We start from the raw sequence: 22,407 nt of genomic DNA on the forward strand, positions 1-22,407 counted from the left end.
CACAGCATGTTCTCCATATTAGTGACATTGAGATCTTTCGTAACGTCGACTAGGTCGTATTCATCACGTAACCATTATTGTCTATTACGTAACGTCGACTAGGTCGTATTCATCACGTAACCATTATTGTCTATTACGTAACGTCGACTAGGTCGTATTCATCACGTAACCATTATTGTCTATTACGTAACTTCGACTAGGTTGGACTTCTCACGTAACCATTATTTTCTATTTCGTGACTTCATATATTTTCTATTACGTAGCTTCGTTATTTTCTATTACGTAACTTCATTCTTTTCTATTACGCAACTTCATTATTTTCTATTGCGTAGCTTCATTAAGTTATATTGCATAACTTCATTATTTTGAACTTAAAACGCTATCTCAAAACAAACGTTTGTCATTAAATTAGTGGAGCTGAGGAGGATTACCACTTTCAGCATGTTATCTTCTGAGAAATGATATACAACTTACCAGTGTTACGACAACTGTTGCTTGTCAGCTGTATACAGCTACACTTCATTAGACTGGTATAACTGTACTTTTCAGCGCTATGCATTTACAATTTCAGTACAGTGGGACAACTGTAATTACCTTTCAGTTCAGTACACTGGGACAACTGTAATTACCTTTCAGTCCAGTACAGTTACACTTCGATACACTGGGGAAGACATGCTGTATTCGAAACATCCGTAGTTTCTGCAGGGTGTTTGGAATTTGTATTTATGTATCTAATTACTGTGCAAAATCTATTTTAATGAGGTAAATGATTTTATAGATTAAAAGATTAATACATATCAATAGATGTTTTCAGACTGGTTTTCAACTTACGCTAGCTGGCCAACGCAACGATATTTTTTATACAACACTTTCTCAAGAAAATGGAGGTTGATCACTCAGGTTTTTATAGTAAAGACACAATAAATGACTTATCCTTTCTGGCGCTCTAATTTGAACTGTTAGAAGGCAATAAAATCTCATTTTCTTAAAAATACGGATTTAATTCTTCCAAGCAAACATGCAGGCTAGACTCCCAGGTCCGCCACACCACGTGGTTAAGGGTGGAAGAGACAAGTATTGATCGTAGTCGTTACCAGTATAGAATTCTCAAATAGAGATCAAAACTTGGTCATTTGACTTATCAAGTTGGTGTTTTGCAACCTATTTTCGTAATTATATTTTTGTGTGCAATATATGTAAAATCAGTGCTTTCCCATATTACTTCAATTCTATTATTAATTGCATGAATTCAATCAGCCATCTTAAAATTTTGTATCATTTACCTAATGTTCCAGAGTAAACAACTGTCGCGATGCCATGAAATTGGCGAAGCAACATTTTGGAATACCTCTGATTTTACGGCCAGAGGACTTAGCAAGCTCGGAGTTAGACGAGCTATCAGCAATAACCTACCTCTCTTACTTCACGAAAGTCGGGGCACCTGGATACAGCGCCACCTTGCAACGGATACAGCAATTACTTAGAATCAACACTGTATTCAATTTCACTGTGAGTATACTGTTTTGCTACTTCTTTATAATGTTAAGTTGACTGAAATAGAAAAGACTAGTTTCTCTACATTAAAAACAGTCCATACCGTCTAATGCCATGGACATTTGGATAACTTCGCGCTTATCAGTTTTATAATTAAATCTAGTCCCTCTCAGCCGATCAAGAACACGATGTGTTTGAAAAATATAAGAACAACTCTGCCAAGTAAACCAGTTAGGTAAGTAATTAATATCGTAACCTCTTTGGAGCGTGAAATCATTTCAGGAAACATAGCATATATTTAAGCCGCTGACAAAATTTGCCTTATTAATCTAGCGGGTTTTTCAAAAGTGACATCCGAGTTGAACAATTTCGGCACTAGTGGGTCATCTCTATGATGGAGACTGAGAGGGACCTCACCAATAAACGATACGAAACAAGTCACCGCCCGTAATTTGGCGATATGTAACAATGTAGCGCACCAAAGATACTGAAGTAGTCATTATGAATCTCGACTTGCTCTCTCGTATCGGCGACTCAGCATTTTTCAAAAACTTTGACAAGTTGTTGCGAGTGACTGTCACATAACGTTACTGTACAAAAATTATATATATATATATATATATATATATATATATATATATATATATATATATATATATATATATATATATATATATATATATATATTATTATTATTATTATTAAAATTATATACACAATAGCCGTTGTCACATTTTGGGGGAGGTAATTTGACTGAGAGTTATGGGACCTGATCGATTTCAAAGTATCCCTTACTATAAAGAATTCCGTTCCCAATGATTACCTTGTGATGCACAAATTTCATATAAACTTTAATGTCACTCTAAGCTTCTTCAGTCATACCATTCTGGCATGGCATTCGTATCGTTCAAACACTTTAAACTACCAAGAAAGAAAAACTCAAAAGGCAGGTGATATTCTGATACTGAAATATAGCTGACGCACGATATTGTACGGGATAAACAATCATTATTCGGTCTGTTTATATAAGAATATGTTTGTACAATAGCTGAGTATAGCATACTACAGTCCAGTAAATCAGCCCTCAGACCTGTACTGATAATGCTGCGTGTTTCTTGGACCTGATTATACCTTTCCATAAAACCAAGCAACTACTGCAGAAAGATATGTCGACCACATGTAAGAGTATATATGGAGCGTCGTTAGATACTCATCAGTATGTCTCACCGTGATTGAGCAACGATCAGTTCAAGGACCTTTCCGCGATCAATCCAACATATTTTAGGATCAGCTCAGATGTTTTACAACTTGAAAATTCACGTAGAATAACCGTACCTCCTGCTACCATCTTGAGTTACGGGGTTTCAGTGGCAGCTATTTGGTTCTTCTGTCATAATTAAATTACAAAATGGGCGTTTTAAATGACAGTGTTCTGTTCAGTTTGGGCCACATTGTAAAATTACTCCGCCAATTATGTATTTTGATGCGCTGCTGAACCGTGATAATAGGCACAATGCAAGATAACCATCACGTGACAGTCACTTGATAAGTCCCCAAGACCCTCGAGTCACATGACCATCACAACCATTTTGAATGATCAGAATTGAATTTAATTAATTATTTGATATTGATCGAATAATCGATTATCTGATGTCAAACTTCATAAGTTCAGATGGTGTTACTTTTCAAACGCGATTGCTTCCATGTAGGCATTACGAGACGGCATATTGTATGCTCAATTTACTTATCGCCGAAACTGACGAATTCGGCGATGCGCAAATCTACGCACCTCCAAAACTGATGTGAAGATATGAAAACGGATGAGTCCATGTAAACATGATCAAATTTATCTTTTGTGAAAACACATGTTAAGGTATTTTAAAAAGAATTTTACTTAATTTAAATTCAAATCAAGATTTTATATGTATATTTGTAAGACTCCTAACATACATGGGTGTCGACCTAGCGGAAGGACAATATCGCATTATTTATTTTAAATCGTTAGATGGAAGAGGCACTTAGAAGCGATGATGCATGGTGACGCCAATGTAGCCAGGTAATTGGAAATTCTGACAGGCGGTAAGGTTGTTATTTATCGGTTTATTCGCAGCGTTGAATATCACTCTTTGACCCCCAAACGTAGACGCTCGAGACGTGAAAGACCGACGTGAAAGATCCAGCTGCATTCAGCTTCATCGTTATTGTAAATTAAAATTTTAAAACGCAGGTCTCTATTTATTTTGAAAATCACTTTGTAATAATGCTGCTCTATGCTTTTTTAAAACAATTATTATTATTTCTTCCGGAAGTCAGAAATTCTGAAACAAAGCTGTCTTATTGCCGTGATGAATCCCTAGTGAGTCGCATATCTAGTATTGTGTCTTTCAAATGATCACACATTAGATTTATTACATCACATTGGAAACTGTCGTTACACAGAAAGAGACCACCTTACATTTAAATTCTGCACCATATGTTTTCAGTGGAGAACGTATCATATTTTACTCTGTTCAAAAGAGAAAGCAATGAACCTAGGTGCCAAATTCACATTTAGAAAAATCAACTTCCTGAAACTATGCATTTGTAACTACATTGTACAGTTGTAACGAATCCTCTGAATGGCATTAAAATGTCAGGAGGATTTTTTTCTCTCTCTTCTTTGAAGGTTATTATTTTTCTCAGACGGTTCGTGAGGTGCCTTTGTGAACGAAAGAAGGAAAAAAAAAAACGCTTGGAATAAAAGTTCAACGAATTCCATAATCAATGATTCTCCTACATATCCGAAAGCGCGTCTTATACCACATTTTGGTCCAAAGAAAGTTACAAAAGTTTAAAACAAGAGTGATAACAAATACTTTTCACCCATTAACCGTGAATATATTGCTCCATACGTTTCCTTTCTCTTTCTATGTCTAGTTAAATTTCCATAGCAAGTCTTCCGTCATTAGTGATTGTTAAATTGATGTGGTTAACACGCAGTCCTGTCAGATAACGAGTCACCGTATTTGCTGTGTTAAGAACTATTAAAATGCAGTGGCGTATCTGGGGGTTGCTGGGGGGGGGGGGGGGTGCCGACCTCACCGGGTGACAACATCAGAGGGGATGTGACACCAAAATGACATTACAAAGGATTCTGTATGGTCTGTTACGGAAGGAGGTCCATGGGGATGACACCATGAGTTACCGCACTGGATGTCACCAACCCACGTGACGCCACTGTTAAAGCGTGAATAGGAAATACACAGATGTATATTGTTATGTGGAGAAAAGAAGGGTATTATACAGATTATAGAATTGTAATCCATCCCCTATTGAGAATCGAACCCGAGTTATTGTACCCATCACTTTGCATACATAAATTACTCTCTCGACTAAGCGCACATCACCTGTAAAGGATGCAACTTAGTCGTGAATATAAAGATTCATGCGTAGAAGACACATTCGTATGGCGTCCCAGCAATTAATCTTAGTAGATTGTCACTCCGGTATGCTGTGACAGAAAACAAAATATTTACAAGTTGATATTGTAAGTTACAAGTATCACCAAACAGAGAGAAACGAGCTATTTCTGGATCCAGTCATGTAATAAATGTCTGTAAAGTCGAGACTTAGCTAAAATATTCACGTTAAACTTTGTAGTTATAGAGTGGGCGACTAGATACAATACATATGTAAATTCATATTAACAGCTCATTTGAATAACTATGTATGACCAAGGCAGCATTCAGAAGAAATCTAAAGATCTAAGGTAACTCTAATGGCAAGCCAACTATTATTCACATTTATCCTAGTACATATTCCCAACGTACACCAAACTCGATCCGGGGCCCCGCGTGGCCGAGTGGTCCAAAAGCGCTCCCCGTTACAGATCACTACCATCTCACTTGTGTCTGCGTGGGTTCGAGTCTCGGATTCGGCTAATGTGGGTATGTGAGAAAGCTTGCCAGTAGCTTCTCATGGGTCGGTGGTTCTTTCCGAGGTTTTCCCTGGTTCTTCCTCCACCATTAATACTGGCCGCCATGTATAGCCAGCCTATCGTGTGTTGAAAAATGGCGTTAAACCCTACAACAACAACAACACCAGACTCGATCCCGTCGGCCCAGCAGTCATGACCGAAAATCTGCTCCATATAATATGTGTTCTTTCTTGGCAGAATACATAAGCTTTGACAAAATAATATTTTAAGACGCCACTGTAATGATTAACTACCACTGCAAATGATAAATGTCACTCTAACAAAACCCTTGTTCATTTTCTTTATGAGCCTCTCCCAAAGTCTCTTGGGGAGGGGTAAACAAACAGATTTATCATATAGAGAACTGATGCTCCAAGTTTTCTAAATTTCCAACCATGCAGACATAGCAACGGGATAACAGTATCTCAGACACAAGAACACGGGGACAATCACACACGAGATTTTACTTCATTTGCTGCCAACCTTAAATGAACAGAAAGTTATAGAGTTTTGCGAGTAATATAGCATTAAATTCAAATGAACTGAACGATATGAATATATTAAGTATCACATAAACTGTGGTAGAATATAATCGAATAGTAAAGTGTCTATAAATATCATTCTGGGTACTGACAAATGTTATTTTCACATGTCTTTCTGCATTTGTCATCTTACATGTATACATACATAGATACATGTACATACATACATACATACATACATACATACATACATACATACATACATACATACATACATACATGCATGCATGCATGCATGCATGCATGCATGCATACATACATACATACATACATACATACATACATACATACATACATACATACATACATAGTGGTTAGAGCGTCCGCCTCGGATGCGGTAGGTCGTGGGTTCGATCCCCGGTCGAGTCATACCAAAGACTTACAAAAATGGTACTAACAGCTGCCTCGATTGGCGCTCAGCATTGAGAGGAACATGTTAGGACTGGTCGTCCTGGTATCAGGACTGGGTGGGACATCATGCTATATGTCTGCGGCATGATGCGCCAGTGCCAGACATGACTAAAACTGTCACACTGCAGACATCGTAGCGGCACGACTGAAAAATTGTTAAAGCTACGTTAAAAGTCCAGATCAGAGAGAGAGTGAGAGAGAGAGAGAGAGAGAAGAAAGAAAGAGATACCATTACTATGAACAAACTGCAAAATCTTTATTTAAAAAATATATTTTTATTTAAAATCAATATTAGATTATCAGCTCTTTTCTCAGACGTTTGCTAGTTGGTGAAATTGGGCTCGTTTTAGAAAGAAAATTTTGATTTGTTTTTCTTTCCGGTAAAAGCAACATTACAGTATTTAATAACGAACGATCCCTTTTGTTAAACCGGTAAAATAAATACACACGCTTTATATTTCATGCTTAATATATTCAAAGAAATACATTCCATCTTGATCCATTCATAAATTAAAATATGCGGCTTTACGTTTTTTTGTAAACTGGTTTTCTTGCTACACAACCAGAATACTGATGACCGTCGCTAACTTATAGAAGAGTCCATACAATGAATGGATAAATATATACGAACCATATCCAATACATACGTGTGAATACTGATATGTTGAAAGACAGAAGGGAAACATTAAACTGAAACGGTTGATATACCGTCATGCATACTATTGAAACGAGTAACAGATGTTGTTCATTCTGGGGTGTTTTGGACACTAAAAATATGTTGATGTGCCTTCGTCCCTGACTGTACCTATACTGTACGAGAGATAAACCAAAGGTTATGATAGCATACTGTCCAAATAAATTTCCAGAATTTATGCGACATTTATTGAGGAATTACACTTGCTTATCACATCTTCTAGATCTGAGGTACGTACATATCACGGATCTCTCTCTCTCTCTCTCTCTCTCTCTCTCTCTCTCTCTCTCTCTCGCACGTACCTTGGTGTCCAGTTAGTATCTTGATTAAAAGTCGAAAGAGGTACGGATTAATATGAACAAGCAGATGCACGGACGCAGATTTGCACTTGTGATCACATGATTTTCGCTTTTGTCTCCTGATAGTACATGAATACTCCTTTGTTTTGTTTTTTTCTTAGGTACACTATAACAATTTGAAAGAACAAATGCATACATTCTATATACATGAAAATACAGCAGAAAGGTAAGGTGTGGATATGTTATAGTTTTGCTCCTAACATGAATAAAAGCAAGACGTAAATATCATTGAGCAACCAACCGCATCAAGTTTATATCGGGGCCTAAAGGTTACAAAGTTGTCAGTCAAGATCACCTTTAAATCACATATATTTTGACACGTTCAATTTTCTGAATTTTCCCTTACATGTTCTCTTCGCAGACTGATTGGAATGACGGGCAAGTGTTGTGTGAACTGGTGAAGAACTTGGGAGGAGACATTGATGGTTGGCCCGAAATAAAAGGAACTAATATTCAACGAATTCAAAACGGTATGTTATGTTTGTTTATTTTATGATGCATGGAAACGCCCAATAATGCAGCACATTTGTTCATTTAATGTGTGTGTGGTTTGGATTTTTAACGTAGCTTTTAACAGTTTTTCAGTCATATCGCTACGATGTCTGCAGTGTGGCAGTTTATAGTGATGTCTAGCACTTGGGCATCATGCCGCAGACATGTAGCATAATGTCCTTCCCAGTCACATTATCCTGACACCAGTCCGACCAGTCCTAACAATAACCTCTTAATGCTGAGCGCCAAGCGAGGCAGATGTTAGTACCATTTTTGTAAGTCTCCACCGGGGGTCGAACCCACAACCTCCCGCATCAGAGGCGGACGCTCTAACCAGTAGGTCACTGGAGCGGTCTGTTCATTTAATAACTTTGTTACTTTATTAGTGGAGTGAGTGGGTAGTGGTGAGTGGTCTAACGTGTTCGCCTTTACCCATCACTGCTATCTCTGCTGTGTCCGTGTGGGTTCGAGCCTCGGGCTCGGCCAATGTTGGTATTTGAGAAAGCTTGCCAGTAGCTTCCCATGGGTCGGAGGTTCTTACCGGGCTTTTCCCGGTTTCCTCCTCTACCAGTTATACTGGATAACCACTCTACAACCTATCATGTCCTGAAAAATAACGTTAATCCCCAAACCCGCAAAGACTTTTCTAGGGTAGCCAAAGCTATGATGCAAAGTTTTGATAGGCTTCGTTAATATATCTACATACCTATTTCAGATTAATTGTAACTTCTTTATCTCGTGTGGATTTAAAAAAAAATAATGTTCACCATGCCTATCATTTATATCTCCGCAACACACTCACACGCGCGCGTGCGCCTACACACGTGCACAGACCCCCCCCCCCCCCCGACCATGACGAGATGTTTTAAATAATAACCGGACTGAGAATCTTTATTTGCTTTTCGACATGCACATGTACCCTCCGTTAAAGGGGGATGTGGTTTGATGACGTATCGAATACATATCGAACATCATCATATGTGATTCTACACCAGTCGTCTGACTACAGATGTTAGACGAACGTCTCTCGATCCTCACAGCACTCCTGGGTTTTTTTTTTTGCCGGGTACGTCCTTTGCAACAGCCCTTGTTATCGTACAGCTATGCGTGACCTAGTTGTTTTTCCAATACTAGTTATGGTTTACACACCTGCATTAGCATATCTATGAGATGAATATTATCATTTGAATGATACATATTGTGCAATGAAGTCTGTCGTGAAACTCCCGTCGGAGTCATCCATATAATCTGTTCATTACAACACCTATGCAATAACACAGTAAAATGCGTCTAGTGACACCCATATAACCAATCAGGTTCGAAAGAAATAATCCTTTCTAAGCAGGAATCGAACCTGTGACGCAAATCACAAAGACTCGAGGTACACGAGAACTCTCGCTGAGCAGGAGGAAGGTAACATTGAACTACTGAATATGTACGAATTTTAATTTCAGTTTTTCAATGTATATAATTGCTAATTGAAACCTATGCACCAACCATAGACGAACGTTCTTACCCTCATTACATTGAAGAATGCATGTGTTGGAAACTTCCATTGAATGACACGGATAGAAAATCCCCCAGTAAGTACGATATTGCAACTGTATAGCTATTTTGTTGTTGAAAATCATCATGCTAGAGATTTTAATGGAATTTTATATTTTTTCAAACATTTGATCCTTAAATTGTCACTATGGATACTATTTATTTCGAAGACGGTTTCTTCCTAAACATTTGTGCAATTCAATTTGACATTTTTTTAACTTAACATTTTTGTTGGCACTAAATAGCCACTTTTGTTCGATCCCCGGTGGAGTCATACCAAAGACTTACAAAAATGGTACTAACAGCTGCCTCGCTTGGCGCTCAGCATTAAGATGTTAGTGTTAGGACTGGTCGGACTGGTGTCAGGATAATGTGACTGGGTGTCACATCACGCTTCATGTCTGCGGCATGATGCCCCAGTGCTAGACATCACTATAAACTGTCACACTGCAGACATCGTAGCGATATGACTGAAATATTTTTAAAGCTACGTTAAAAATCGAAATATCACACACACACACACATGCATTCGTATGGCAGCTTTCCCAGAATATTTCCATATAATTCCATAGCTTAGTGTTTTGTTGGGTGATTTGTACAGGTGAGAAACTACACTATCCACACGTGTTGGCTACTTTTGATTTGATAGATGATCTTACTTGATGTGCGTTGATTTGGTGATTTGGGAGCAGGACTGAGGAAAATATGATCAAGCACGATCTTTCAGTTTTGAGTGAAGTTGCACATTTGATCTTTTATGTTTTGGTCGGTGAAAACGATATCAGTCGGGATATAAGATCCCAGGATTAGCCTCTCTCTTGCAACGCACGTACTAGGCAAATATTAATCTTGCAATCAGAAATTCATTATTGAGGTACAGAGTGTGTCATTGCATTTTTAAAGCAGCTGGGTGAAAGACGCTTTATGCACAAACAAACTTATCAGCGCCTGTTGCATTTTTCGTATTTTTCCCTTGAAATAACTGGCTATATATGGCTGTTGGAGAAAGAACACGGAATACCCCCAGTAAGGACCAATGACCCACTGCAAGCATCTGGCAAGCTGTCTCACATGGACACAAGCGAAATGTCAGTGATCAGCATAGGCGAGAGCTTTAGACCACTTGGCTACCGGAGGCTCCGATTTTGTTTGGCGAAATAAGTATTATTTAATAAATGCTTACCTATGAGTTGTAACTCAAGCTACCGTATATTTAGACACTTAACAATTCTCGTTAATAAATAGCAAAAACAAGGTTATCAGTAAGACGTATGCATCATATTTTGGACGATTTTTTTTATTAATACTGGATGCAACTCGTGCCCAGTGTCAGTGTGCTGACATCGTTGTTTCTATCAATAAAAAATATACCCCATCAACAACCAATACAAAGAAGATTTAGTGAAAATAGAGGTTTGCCTCCCACCTAGCAAAAGATGAACGTATAATGCATGTAAACAATCATATTTGGCTATAAATAAAGTCACTCTCAGAGAGTTGAAACACAGCAGTTCAGCTGGTCTGCACAAACCGTAACTTTGATTTTTCTTTTGCTTTGCTTTTCTTATGCTGCTTATCAACTTGACAATCGGCATATCACCACATTAGAATACCAAAAGAAGTGAAAGCATATATGATGGCTTGGCACACCTTTTTAACTTGTTTTAATGGTAAATCGTTGTTCCTTCCAGATCATTGAACGACTTCTGAATCGTTGGACTTGTATACATATTCCAGCAGCTACATGTGATTTCTATCAGCAGAATCTCTCTCTCTCTCTCTCTCTCTCTCTTCATACTAGGTTATGTATGTCGGTAGTGCCAGTTAGGTAGAACATAGAACATCAGTCTCAGCTTCCTGCATATTTTATACGAGAGACTGTTAACAGGTACAGTTCTATTGTTTATCTTCTCACAGCTAATAGTGCTTCGACCAGTTATATACTTTTTTGAAATAGCGCATATTAAAATGAAACTTTCTTATCTGTAATCCTTATTAAAAGGCTGACAGATCTGGAGACCAGTAATGTAGGTAGCTGGGCTTGGTACTGTAAGCAATTCTGGATTTGGATTTTGTAGATTTCAACTTCAACTTGACATAAAATTGCAGGGCCCGGATGCAACGTTTTTTGGTGGCAGCGGTAAGATTCTGATAATTCTATAGTGAATTAATTGGATTTAGTCTTTACGTTGGAAGTGTATTCGACAATTCAGTAAGTTGCGGATTCAGCAAATCCGTGCTTCTTATTAGGTATAGGGAGCTGTACTGGGGTGTACAAGGTGCAGTTTTTGACTGTTAAATGAAAAGTGTGATCATCTGTAGGGAGCATACACGTAGAAACTCATACATTCGTGGGGGAAAAAAGAAAACCTAGTCAAGTTGCTGTAAATACAGTGATAGAACTTGCAGTTCTGAAAATATATCTGCTACAAGTAACATCGAAGTTGAAGGAGCAGTGTATGCTTTAGGACGACCTCAAAGAAAAGTGGCAGTACAGGATCTAATGGAATTTATAAAACATTGAGACTTACGGGTATAAAGAGGACGATGACTTGAGCTCAGGCCCCAACGCGAGGAAACAAAACGAAAATCTGCCTCAAATGAGAATGACACAGAAGTGGAGTCAAGCCAAAAGGAGCTTGCATTAGAAATTGAACTTCAAAATTCATGAATTAAACATGAATCAGAAATTAAAGTTTGGAACATGAACTAAAGAAAGTAGAACATCACGTAAACTCAGTGGTTGAAACCTCTATTGTCTATTGTCATTTAAGATAAAGCTTCAGACATATGCAGACTTAGCAGTGCCATTAACACCCATGACGCAGAATGTACCGAAGAAGCTGTCCAGTCCTTTAAAATGCCACAAAATGCTCTTACTAGGAACCCAGTTCTGATGGTACCAAACTTCAGTAGGAAGTTCAACGTGCAAATTGGTGCTAGTGGTCTTGTGATTGGCACTGTGCTAAACCAGACATCCGACTAAAAAAAACAAGCTGTGGAATTTCTTAGCCGGAAGCTTCTTTCCGGAGAGCAGAAATATGCAGCTGTCGAAAATAAACTTTTTTACGATCGTTTTGAGCAGGCTTATTCAGGTATTATTTGTCAGGGACACTATTCAAAGTCATCACTGCTCTATCCATTGACATGACTGAACTAAATGCAAAGCAAAAATCCGTGTCTTCTTCGATGTTGATTGGCACTCTGCTCTTACAACTTCACTCCAAAGTAGAGGAGCGGCAAACAAAATCGCGGATGCAATGGAAATTTGTTTACTATGAATAGAATGGCAAGAGATACTATTATGCCTAAAATGCTTCAAAAGGGTTTTTCGACCTCCTGAGAAAGATCAAGATTCGTGGATTTTCGAACTTTATTGTGTTGTTTGTGGGAAATCATAATGGACTTTGCATGGAATTAGACAGTTATTCATTTGTTGCATTCACCACTAGTATGTATGGTCATTGAAGAAATGCTGGACTCGTTTACCCAATTTAAAATTAGTGACTTTATGCTTCATGCATTTAATTTGTAATATTAGCTTTACGCAGCTCTATTGATCTACAAAACCAACAAAATATTTTCAAAATTTTATCGAAAGTAAATTGTTTTCTTACAAATTGTTGGTGTTATCAACAGAAATTTACTTCCAGTGCATATCATGTTTCATTTGTTAATAGCGTCATAAACCATTAATCTCTGCTTCCTAGATATTTGATACCAGAGACTAAGAACAGGTATAGTTCTGTTATTTTTCTGGCGGGCAGCAATTGATAAAGTACGCATGAGGGTCAACTCAAAAAATGTCCTTCCTGACCAGCAGAATCCAGTCTTCAATTGTACCTTACGTTAGATGCGTGATGCAATTTAATTAGGACACTGCGTCCATATACTGTCGCAACTGTCTGGGGTATACGGTGTTCTACTGCATCTTCTCTGCACAGTTTTTCAGCTGGCCTACATAAACCTAACCTATTGTACATTTCAATACCATATGACTTTGGACTCTTAGGATGTGGTTCCCCTGCTCCTTTATGTGAACATATTCCTTCTTTCAAGGACTAATATTCCACCCAAGGTATTCTTGGACATCATTGAAATATAATTTAAAATTCGGATGCTAACATTGTCCACGGTCTTTGTTTTATGATTCCTTTTGCATGACGTATATTTACCTTTATTCAACAATACAATTTGACTCTTTGCATACTGGCCATGTTTATTTTCTGTGGGCTATTTTGACCAGTTGCCCCCACTTCCTTTTTGTTTATGATAAGCACGGCAATGTTTAGTTTCCTGCATTTATATATGAGGTAGTTACAGTCGTAAAATTTGTTTATAATCATATATGTTTCATTGATCAGTTTTTGTCACGTTTACAATACAGACGTTTTCAAAATAGTTATGCAACGCCATAAATACAGAGTTAGTATTTTGTTCAAATTATCATTACCGTTTGATGCCAAGTCATGAAAGTGGTCAGCATCATAAGCAACGGCGCCTTTGTTGTGTTGTAAACGCATAATTTCGACTTCATATTGCTGCTTTGAATGATATGGTGAATGAAAAGTCTGTCTTCATTCCAGCTCTATTCTTGAAAACTTTCGATGTGGTAGAGAGAGAGAGAGAGAGAGAGAGAGAGAGAGAGAGAGAGATTTTCACAATCGGATCATATATGTAATACCGTTATAGAACTCGTCTGTGCTTACAGCCCCTTCATTTTCTCAATCCTTATTAACAAGCTATTACTGTACTCGTTAGAATACATCGCATACTTATAGGTTATTGCATTTATATAGGAAAATATGAACGAGTTTTTCGGATGGAATACTGCACGACCATGGTGGTGCAGTATATCCATCCAACAAAACGAGTTCATATTTTCCCATACAAATGCAGTAACCTTTTTATTATATGCTCATTTTCTTATTCTACATAATGCTTAACTATATTAACAAAATTCGGTACAAGAAACAAAGTAACTGAATGTATGCCGTATTCCAAACTAAGTACATAAGCGCAGATTCATCATTGTATAACAACATTATTACTGCGCACTTAACTCCGCCCAGATAAATTTGAACTTAGTCGCGCGCTAGACATAACTTTTGAATGAAAGTAGCGTGTCTAGTTAAAAATTAAATTTGGAGTAATATTGTGAATGAATGCGCATTGCAACAACTTTTCCATTTGATCTGGAATGAATAGAGTTTGGTATTTTTGTCCATTTTATGAAATTTTGTGATTATGGGCTGGATTTATATGTGACAATTACACATGAAATATATCGGATTGAAGAAGCGAGGGAGAGGCGTATTGACATCTGCAAATGTGTTTCTATTTCTGTCATTAAATGTTTGAAATCATAATGTGGGAAACATATGAAGTCTTTCAACTGCAATTATCAAAATGACGCTATGGAATTTAATGCTTATTTCATTTTGAGTGCAGTAAGGAGGATGTAATTGCACTTATATTCGAAAGTACAGTACAATTTCGAAATGCATATTCAAGATCGAGAACCTATGACATGGCTTGTGTAATTCGGATTTGCAGAGCTAGAAAAGTACATTTTGAGGAAAAACTGTAAGTATATTTTATTGCCACTCTTATTACCACCTAAAGAAGACAGTTTATGCCTTATCACTTGCATGTTATTTATAAGGACCCTTCTTTCTGGCGTCTACTGTATAACTAGCCTAAATCCGAAACATTGTATCAAAAAAGTTAACGCGGAATGTGCCAAAGCAGCTGGTATGTGGCAATCCACAAAACAAATGCTTTACTTCATTCAAGAACAAATTTAATCAACCAAAACGTAAAGCGCCTATTACGTGAGTGCAAATGATTTGTTTACAAATCAAAAGTGCTAGCGTCTGCGTCCATTGTTTGTTTACAATAGAAAGAAGTTCCTTTACGAGGGCAATATGAAGTTGCGCGCGAGTTCAGTATCGTAAAATATTGAAAGATTCTGACAATGAAATGTTAACAGAAAAAATGAGCATATAATAAATAACATTTATTGCTGCATGAACCATGAGAAAAAAAATGGTTACGCCTTATGGATGATCTACACAGCTGTAAATATGCATTGTAAAAACTCGTAAACTGTACTATGCCTGAATAATTTCTCTGCTATTGTTGCAACGGACATGATATAAAACCAACTCGACCTATTTAAACCAATTCATCCATGGGTTCTTCTTCGTCTTTATATGTCCTAAAACGTGTCATATCATAAATTTGATTTGTAGAACATAATGCTGTCTGTAAAGATATTTAGAATATTTGTTTTTATTTAAAGTCATTTTTTGCATTTTCCGAAATACGCGAGTGACATTAACTCGTCAACTGCAACAATTAAACAACAGTTGACTCTAATATTGTCTTTGTCATCATTAAAAAAAAAATCATTTTTTAATTCCTAAGTTGAAAGTGACATATTAAATCCAGTTTGTAGCCTAAAAATAGATGCAGAGAAAATAAATATATGTGACGAGATTTATAATCTAAAACTACCTTCAGAAAATAATACACACATAAAGAAAACGTATATAAATCAGGAAAGAGGTACATATTTGGAAAACATATTACAATGTACATGTTTATAACTATGATAATTAATGAAAGTTGACACAGTAGGAGCTTAATTAAAACAGATATGCTGAGGTCAGCATACACCGAAGATACACTCATTAGATTTTGGAACTTAAATCAACTGAGCTTCATTAACTACAAAACTGAAATACTAGGCTTGAAACAGAACTATAAACAATTGTTTTACATCTATTTAAAGCAAGATAAAGCAATATTAACTAATAAAATCTTAAAATATATTATTACCACAGCAGCAGTAAGATTCATATTTATGCTTAAAAATGAAACATTTACAATAATATCCACAGAACAAGTTCTTACAATAAATTTAGATATGTGGCAATGTGCGGATTTCGTTTCCAAAGTTCTGTGATTTTCCTGCCGCTTACCTGATTGACTGTGTACAATACTTGCTTGTTTATAAACTTGGAGCCTCCTAGAATGACAAGATTTGTTAATTTTTTTTCTCTTAAGCTACATGATCATTTTAGTGGACCGGACACTTCTGGGTGATAATCTTGAAAAGTTCATGCTTCATGGTCTGCTATCATCTTATTAAAGAAAGAATACTGAGTTGAAGTATTAGTCAAATCCAGTTGTAGAATATGAAAACTGTTTAAAGCGGTTTATTTTTGAAAGTCGGTTCATAATAATGAGACTTCTTTAATTCCGGGCAAGGCTCGAGTATTTGAAATTTGCCTCGATGAATGAGTATTACACTGCTGGTCGTCCTTTACATTAATATATTTTCCAGTTCGTTTTAGCACATCTTTTTGTACAGACGCCTTTCGACAGATTTCATCGGTTAATCGATTAGAACTGATAGAGTCAATGTGACTCGCAATAGTTTAATATACATTTGTCATGCAGTATTGGCTTTATTGACAAAGTATTATTTAGTCTTTTCATCATCAATAGGGTGTGAAGTTCTATGTGACTCACTGTTATGCGTTGGGGTGGGGTGCTCCCAATATATATTTGAATTACTGTGGAATTCCCACCCTGGCTCGTTTTTGTAGGAAGTGAAATTAGTGATACAGAGAGGTAAAGCTCCGAGCCCCCAGTCAGCAATACCGACAATTAAATTATTAGGAACACAAAGGTGAAATCCAAAAGAATAACAATTTAATACAAATTAAACGATATTAATTTCTCAACCAATCTACTTCCTCTCGACCATGTTACAGCCTATTTCATCACGTGATTTTAGTATGAGATGGCTTTCCCCTGTACTTGGTTTCTAATCATCTGTATTTACTACGCCAATTGCTTTCCTCCTTCCGGCGTTCTCCGATTCTTCCTGTCCTCTTCCCCTTTTTTCTTCTTTTCTCCTCCTCCCTTTCTTTCTCTCTTTCTCCTTCAACGAAGCTTGTTCTTCGCCTACTTCTATCCTGTCTCTTTGAGACTCGGGACTTGACTACGCTGTCCCCAAAAGCTTCCTACGAAAAACACAAGGACGTTAGCATTTGTGTTAGCCATCTCGCTCACACTAAATCAACAATCAATCAATCATCAGATCAAGGTTATCTACATCTTTGGTCACGCATTCGTGCACATCGAAAAACACACACGCTCTTATAAAAACAAGGTTGCAATAAGAGCGGTATCCTACTTATCATACAGAAATCAATAAATTGCGTCACATCTATCTATCTATCTATATATATATATATATATATATATATATATATATATATATATATATATATATATATATATATATATATATATATATATTCTTAATCTCATTATTCTCAACACTATCACAATAATCCGACGCATTTCTGTACATTACACTCTCACAAGTGTACACAAATATTCAAATATTCATATTATTTAAATTTACACACCTCAACTATTTCCAAAGTTACAATTTAATTCACAATGGCAAAATCTAGAATATCGCATGAATAAATACACTAGTTTACTACGAAGTAACTAAATAGCGAATTACAATATCAATTCTAACTACGAGTTAGCAATCTATATAATTCTTTACATAATCATAGCTCATTTCTCAAGTACGCATGTAAATTAAACAATACAAGGGTAGTTCTACGTCCTAACGATTCTAGTAAGTAAATATACATACTGCACTTAATTACAATTACAATGCCGTAACATTCTGCAACAATCGAGCAAATAACTCACTGACCTTTACGAAGCTTTCTGTCCTTAGAATGTATTAAGAGTTTTCCCGCCAAATCACGAGTGGCTCCCTCGGAGTGAGTATATTCTGCTTTACCAGTACGACGGCTTACAAATCACTAATTCGTTATCAGTTCAAATGACTGTTAAGTTCTGATTCGAATTGATGGCCCCACCCTTCCTCAGTTCTAATTGGATATCAATTCTACCCCCAGTCTGTTCAGATTAACAGACGAGACTCAGCCATCTGTCAAGGCGGGGAGATTTACAATAGCATCCAGAGTCCTTTGTTCTTAGAACAAAGCTTTTAACATCCATATGCTAGTGTTAACACCTAACGAAGGGTTCTTGTACAAACAAAATCGCTGTAACAGTGTAGGGTCGACATACTCATTGCGCTAACCCATTCCTTTGTTCCTGACTTACGTAATCGCGGGCAGGCAAACGTGACACTGGGACTTATCATTATTAACTTCTATTCCAGGTTAGAGTTGATAATATTGAGGCCATGACAAGCATCCGCAATAAAATATCATGAAAAGTATTGAAGATAATGGATCCAAGAACATTATCCCTGAGGAAATCTTTCATAAATATGATCTCATAAACTGATAGCTTTGCCTAATGTAACGCACAGACTTGTCGTTGTAATAACGGTAACTTGCGTCAGTTTCACTGCAGGGTCTGAAAGTCCATATGCTAAAAATGTACTGTAAGGAGTTCTGAACGATAGAAAATGAAAATCTTTGGATAAAATAGCTGCAGCATAATTGTTTTTCGACAATATCCCATTTCCAATTGAAACGTTGTTTTGAAAGCTGACACAAACGGTGCAATATATTGTCAAGGTATCCGGTAACCTGATTCCATATCGCTCTTTCAAGAGGCTTCAATATAATTAGGATGATACTCACCGTACAACTGTCTTTTTGTTTTGTTTATCAATTTTTCTTTCAAACAGTGATAACCTGGGCTTCTTTGATCCTGACAGGGAAATGTTTAATAATTTTGAATTTGGTTATACGACCCGATAATAACCGACTGTGTGATAACACAGGTGTGACGAGATCAATCCCTGTTGCTGTTTAATGCCTACATTATATATAGCTGTTATTATGGAGCCGACATTGACTTGGCAGAATTCAAATTTATTAGATATACACTGTATTAATGTTTTCTTTGATGGGCAGGTTCCTAGAGCGCACATAATTCTACAGATGATTATTGCCTATCAATTTAGCGACCTGCACAAGTTTGATTGGAAACAATCGTAACATTGTTTTAAAATCGCAGACTTAAATAATGATTTTTTTTAAAAACTTGCTTTAGCCAGAAATAGTCTGATGATGATGCAATAGCGTAACTGGGTGGGTGTGGGTGGTTCCGGGGCGTTTGCACCGGGCGCCAAAGTTCTTTTGGGTGCCAAAAACAGCTGATAAAAATTAAATTGCAGGAAAATCGTTGGTGGGGCCATCATTGTCGCCCCGGGCGCCATTTACCCGTATTACGCTATGGTGATGATGAGACACAAATCTTTATTCTTTATATCACCTGAGCAATATTTTTGAAAAGTCTCCTTTTATGGCTTCTCGTTTGAGTTGTGTCACCTAATTTCTGTTTTATTGTATGTTTTAGATCGCTTATATTTCTGTATTAATTGGGATTTTCTGTATACATACTTTCTTAGGTCACTGTTGATAAATGGAATCCATTATTGTCTGTGATATTTCTGTGTAGACTGCTGGTAAGCATGTAAATCCCTAAAACTGCTATAATCAAATCGACTGCGATTTGTCTCCCTTTGACCGTCGAAAAAATACCCCAACATATTGTGAAAATCACTGATGTCAATAATAGGACGTTCAAACCTGCATTGATAGTGCCTTTTTTTCTAAAATAATATCGATATGTTTGGGCTTGTCCTGATCTTTAACGAATATTTGTTCAGAAATTACTTTTATCCTGTTTCAAATATTCATTAAATTAAGAAGGGCTTAACCTTGGCTTTAATCTAAAAGGTCCATATCTAGGTATTCTACAAGTATACATTTATCACGCTGGATATTAACTTTAAGTGTCTTTTACAAACTCTAATAAAAGTATCGACTTGAATATATGGAGGCATGTTGCCACTAGCTCTAAGTCACTTGAGTACTTGAATGTGTATTGCCACTAGCTCTAAGTCACCTGAATACTTGTGTCGTGCCACTAGCTCTAAGTCATATGAATACTTGAATGTGTCGTACCACTAGCTTTAAGTCATATGAATGCTTGGATGTGTCTTGCCACAAGCTTGCGTGAATACTTGGAAGTATGTTTCCACTAGCGCTAAGGGGACGCTCACCAGTTATTATGTACTTTTGAGGGTGACGTATGCAAATTGAAGTTGTGTGCATTTTAAGCATGAAAATAAGCTAATTCTGCTTATTTTGCTCTTGCTTACATAATTTGCCATGAGGCATTTTTGTGAGTAGTGACCTTAATTATGGAGAAATTAGAAGTCTTAGAATATAGGGGAAAAAAGTCAAGTTAAATTTAAAAACGTTGCATTAAGTAAAAGAAATATATAGTGAAAATGTTTCTTTTCATTTATTTGTAATGAAAATAACAAATTAATGATGACTAAGCAAATTCGCTTTTTCCATATTAAACAAAAAACAAGTATTTTACCCTTTGACCTTTATGATACCTTCAACGTTATTGTTTTGCACAACACATCGTACATGCTTGATTCAAATCTACAAAGTTCATGCTGTCAGACTAGTTATTAACTATAACATAATTATAAAAGCTGATATTTCAGTTTTCATAACACATTTTGGTCCTTGCTCCTTTCGCCGCAGAGAACATAAGATATTTTTTCTTCTATCTTTTTGTAGTCATTGAACATGTTGCCGAGGCATATGCGGTGCTTCACATTTCCTACCTACAAAGATTCATGTCCGACTACCTTGTCGTCACTTGATATAGTATATAGACTGTTGACATTTGGAAAAAGCTTCACCAAGGTGAATGACGTAAATAAGCAAACCCTGATACAAAGTAATATTTGCTTTGACTAGCATTGTTAGTCTGCATTCATTTACCCCGGATCTGTAAGTAAAAACAGATATATATACAAATTGTGTTCGTGCTACCTCACACGGTCAGAACTTATCTTGACCAAATGCTTTTTTTTTTAAATTGTACTAACAGTTGCCTCGCTTGGCGCTCAACATTAAGAGGTTAGTGTTAGGACTGGTAGGTCTGGTGTCAGGATAACGTGACTGGGTGGGACATCATGATACATGTCTGCGGCATGACGCTCCGGTGAATTACATCACTGTAAACTGTCACACTGCATACATCGTAACGATATGACTGAAACATTGTTAAAGCTACGTTAAAAAATACAAAACACACACACACACACACACACACAGAGTGATCTTGAACTATACAGTACTTTCTGTATATGTAGCACAAGCACGTGGTTTGATGCCATTCATATACGAGTTTTCTCTACATATGGTTAGGCTTTAAGCCATTCCACTTGAAATGGAACACGAGGCTTCGAAGGTAGTCGGATTGGCCATGCTTGTGACATAATTATTAACAATATCAGTGAATGTTGGATACTATATTTCGATTAGTGACCGTGAATGGTTGATTAATACGATATATGAGCTTCTTTTTCTCTTTCACACATTGTGTGTTCCATATATATATATATATATATATATATATATATATATATATATATATATATATCTGTCTGTCAATGGTGTTGCTTCCGCTATCCATCGATGCATCCATATTTTGATCTAACTCAAAGCGAAGACGTGTTATTCGTTTCTTGATGTAAGAAAATCAAGATACTTATTTCAAAATATTTCACGTGGAACGGTTAGAGACATCAAATGCATTAGTGAATGTTCTATTCTTAGGCAGGTTATATCAACCTGAAATAATTGTCACATTTTACATTTCACTCACAACTGCATCACACTTCCGGTTGTGAGATTGACGTCACCGTAGACTTACCTATCTGGTGACACATTTGTTTTCTAGTTCATGTCCTATGACACAGGCTTGCCAGATGTAAGTCGGTATCATCCAGTCCGCGCAACCCTGTAATTTCCTCAGAAGCTGTAATTTAAAACACACAAATTAAGGATTGTCATACCTTTT

The 22,407-nt window shown here is 36.7% G+C and overlaps 1 protein-coding gene across 2 annotated transcripts in view; it reads left to right on the plus strand.

The window, feature by feature from the left end:
- The window catches only part of LOC149800045 (filamin-A-like), a 134,406-nt gene that overhangs the window by 73,801 nt on the left and 38,198 nt on the right, over positions 1-22,407 (plus strand). Inside the window, exons 4-5 of one of the 2 annotated variants that reach the window (XM_089959578.1) lie at positions 1,296-1,509; positions 7,817-7,925. In XM_089959578.1, the coding sequence (XP_089815704.1) occupies positions 1,296-1,509; positions 7,817-7,925 (323 nt within the window). Of the gene's footprint in view, positions 1-1,295; positions 1,510-7,816; positions 7,926-9,445; positions 9,531-22,407 lie in introns of those variants that run through there. The other variant, XM_089959580.1, reaches the window with a different exon arrangement.

The sequence above is a fragment of the Sinohyriopsis cumingii genome, chromosome 5 (genome assembly GCF_028554795.1).
Source record: "Sinohyriopsis cumingii isolate HCF-2022 chromosome 5, ASM2855479v2, whole genome shotgun sequence".
In the NCBI taxonomy this organism is placed as follows: domain Eukaryota; kingdom Metazoa; phylum Mollusca; class Bivalvia; order Unionida; family Unionidae; genus Sinohyriopsis; species Sinohyriopsis cumingii.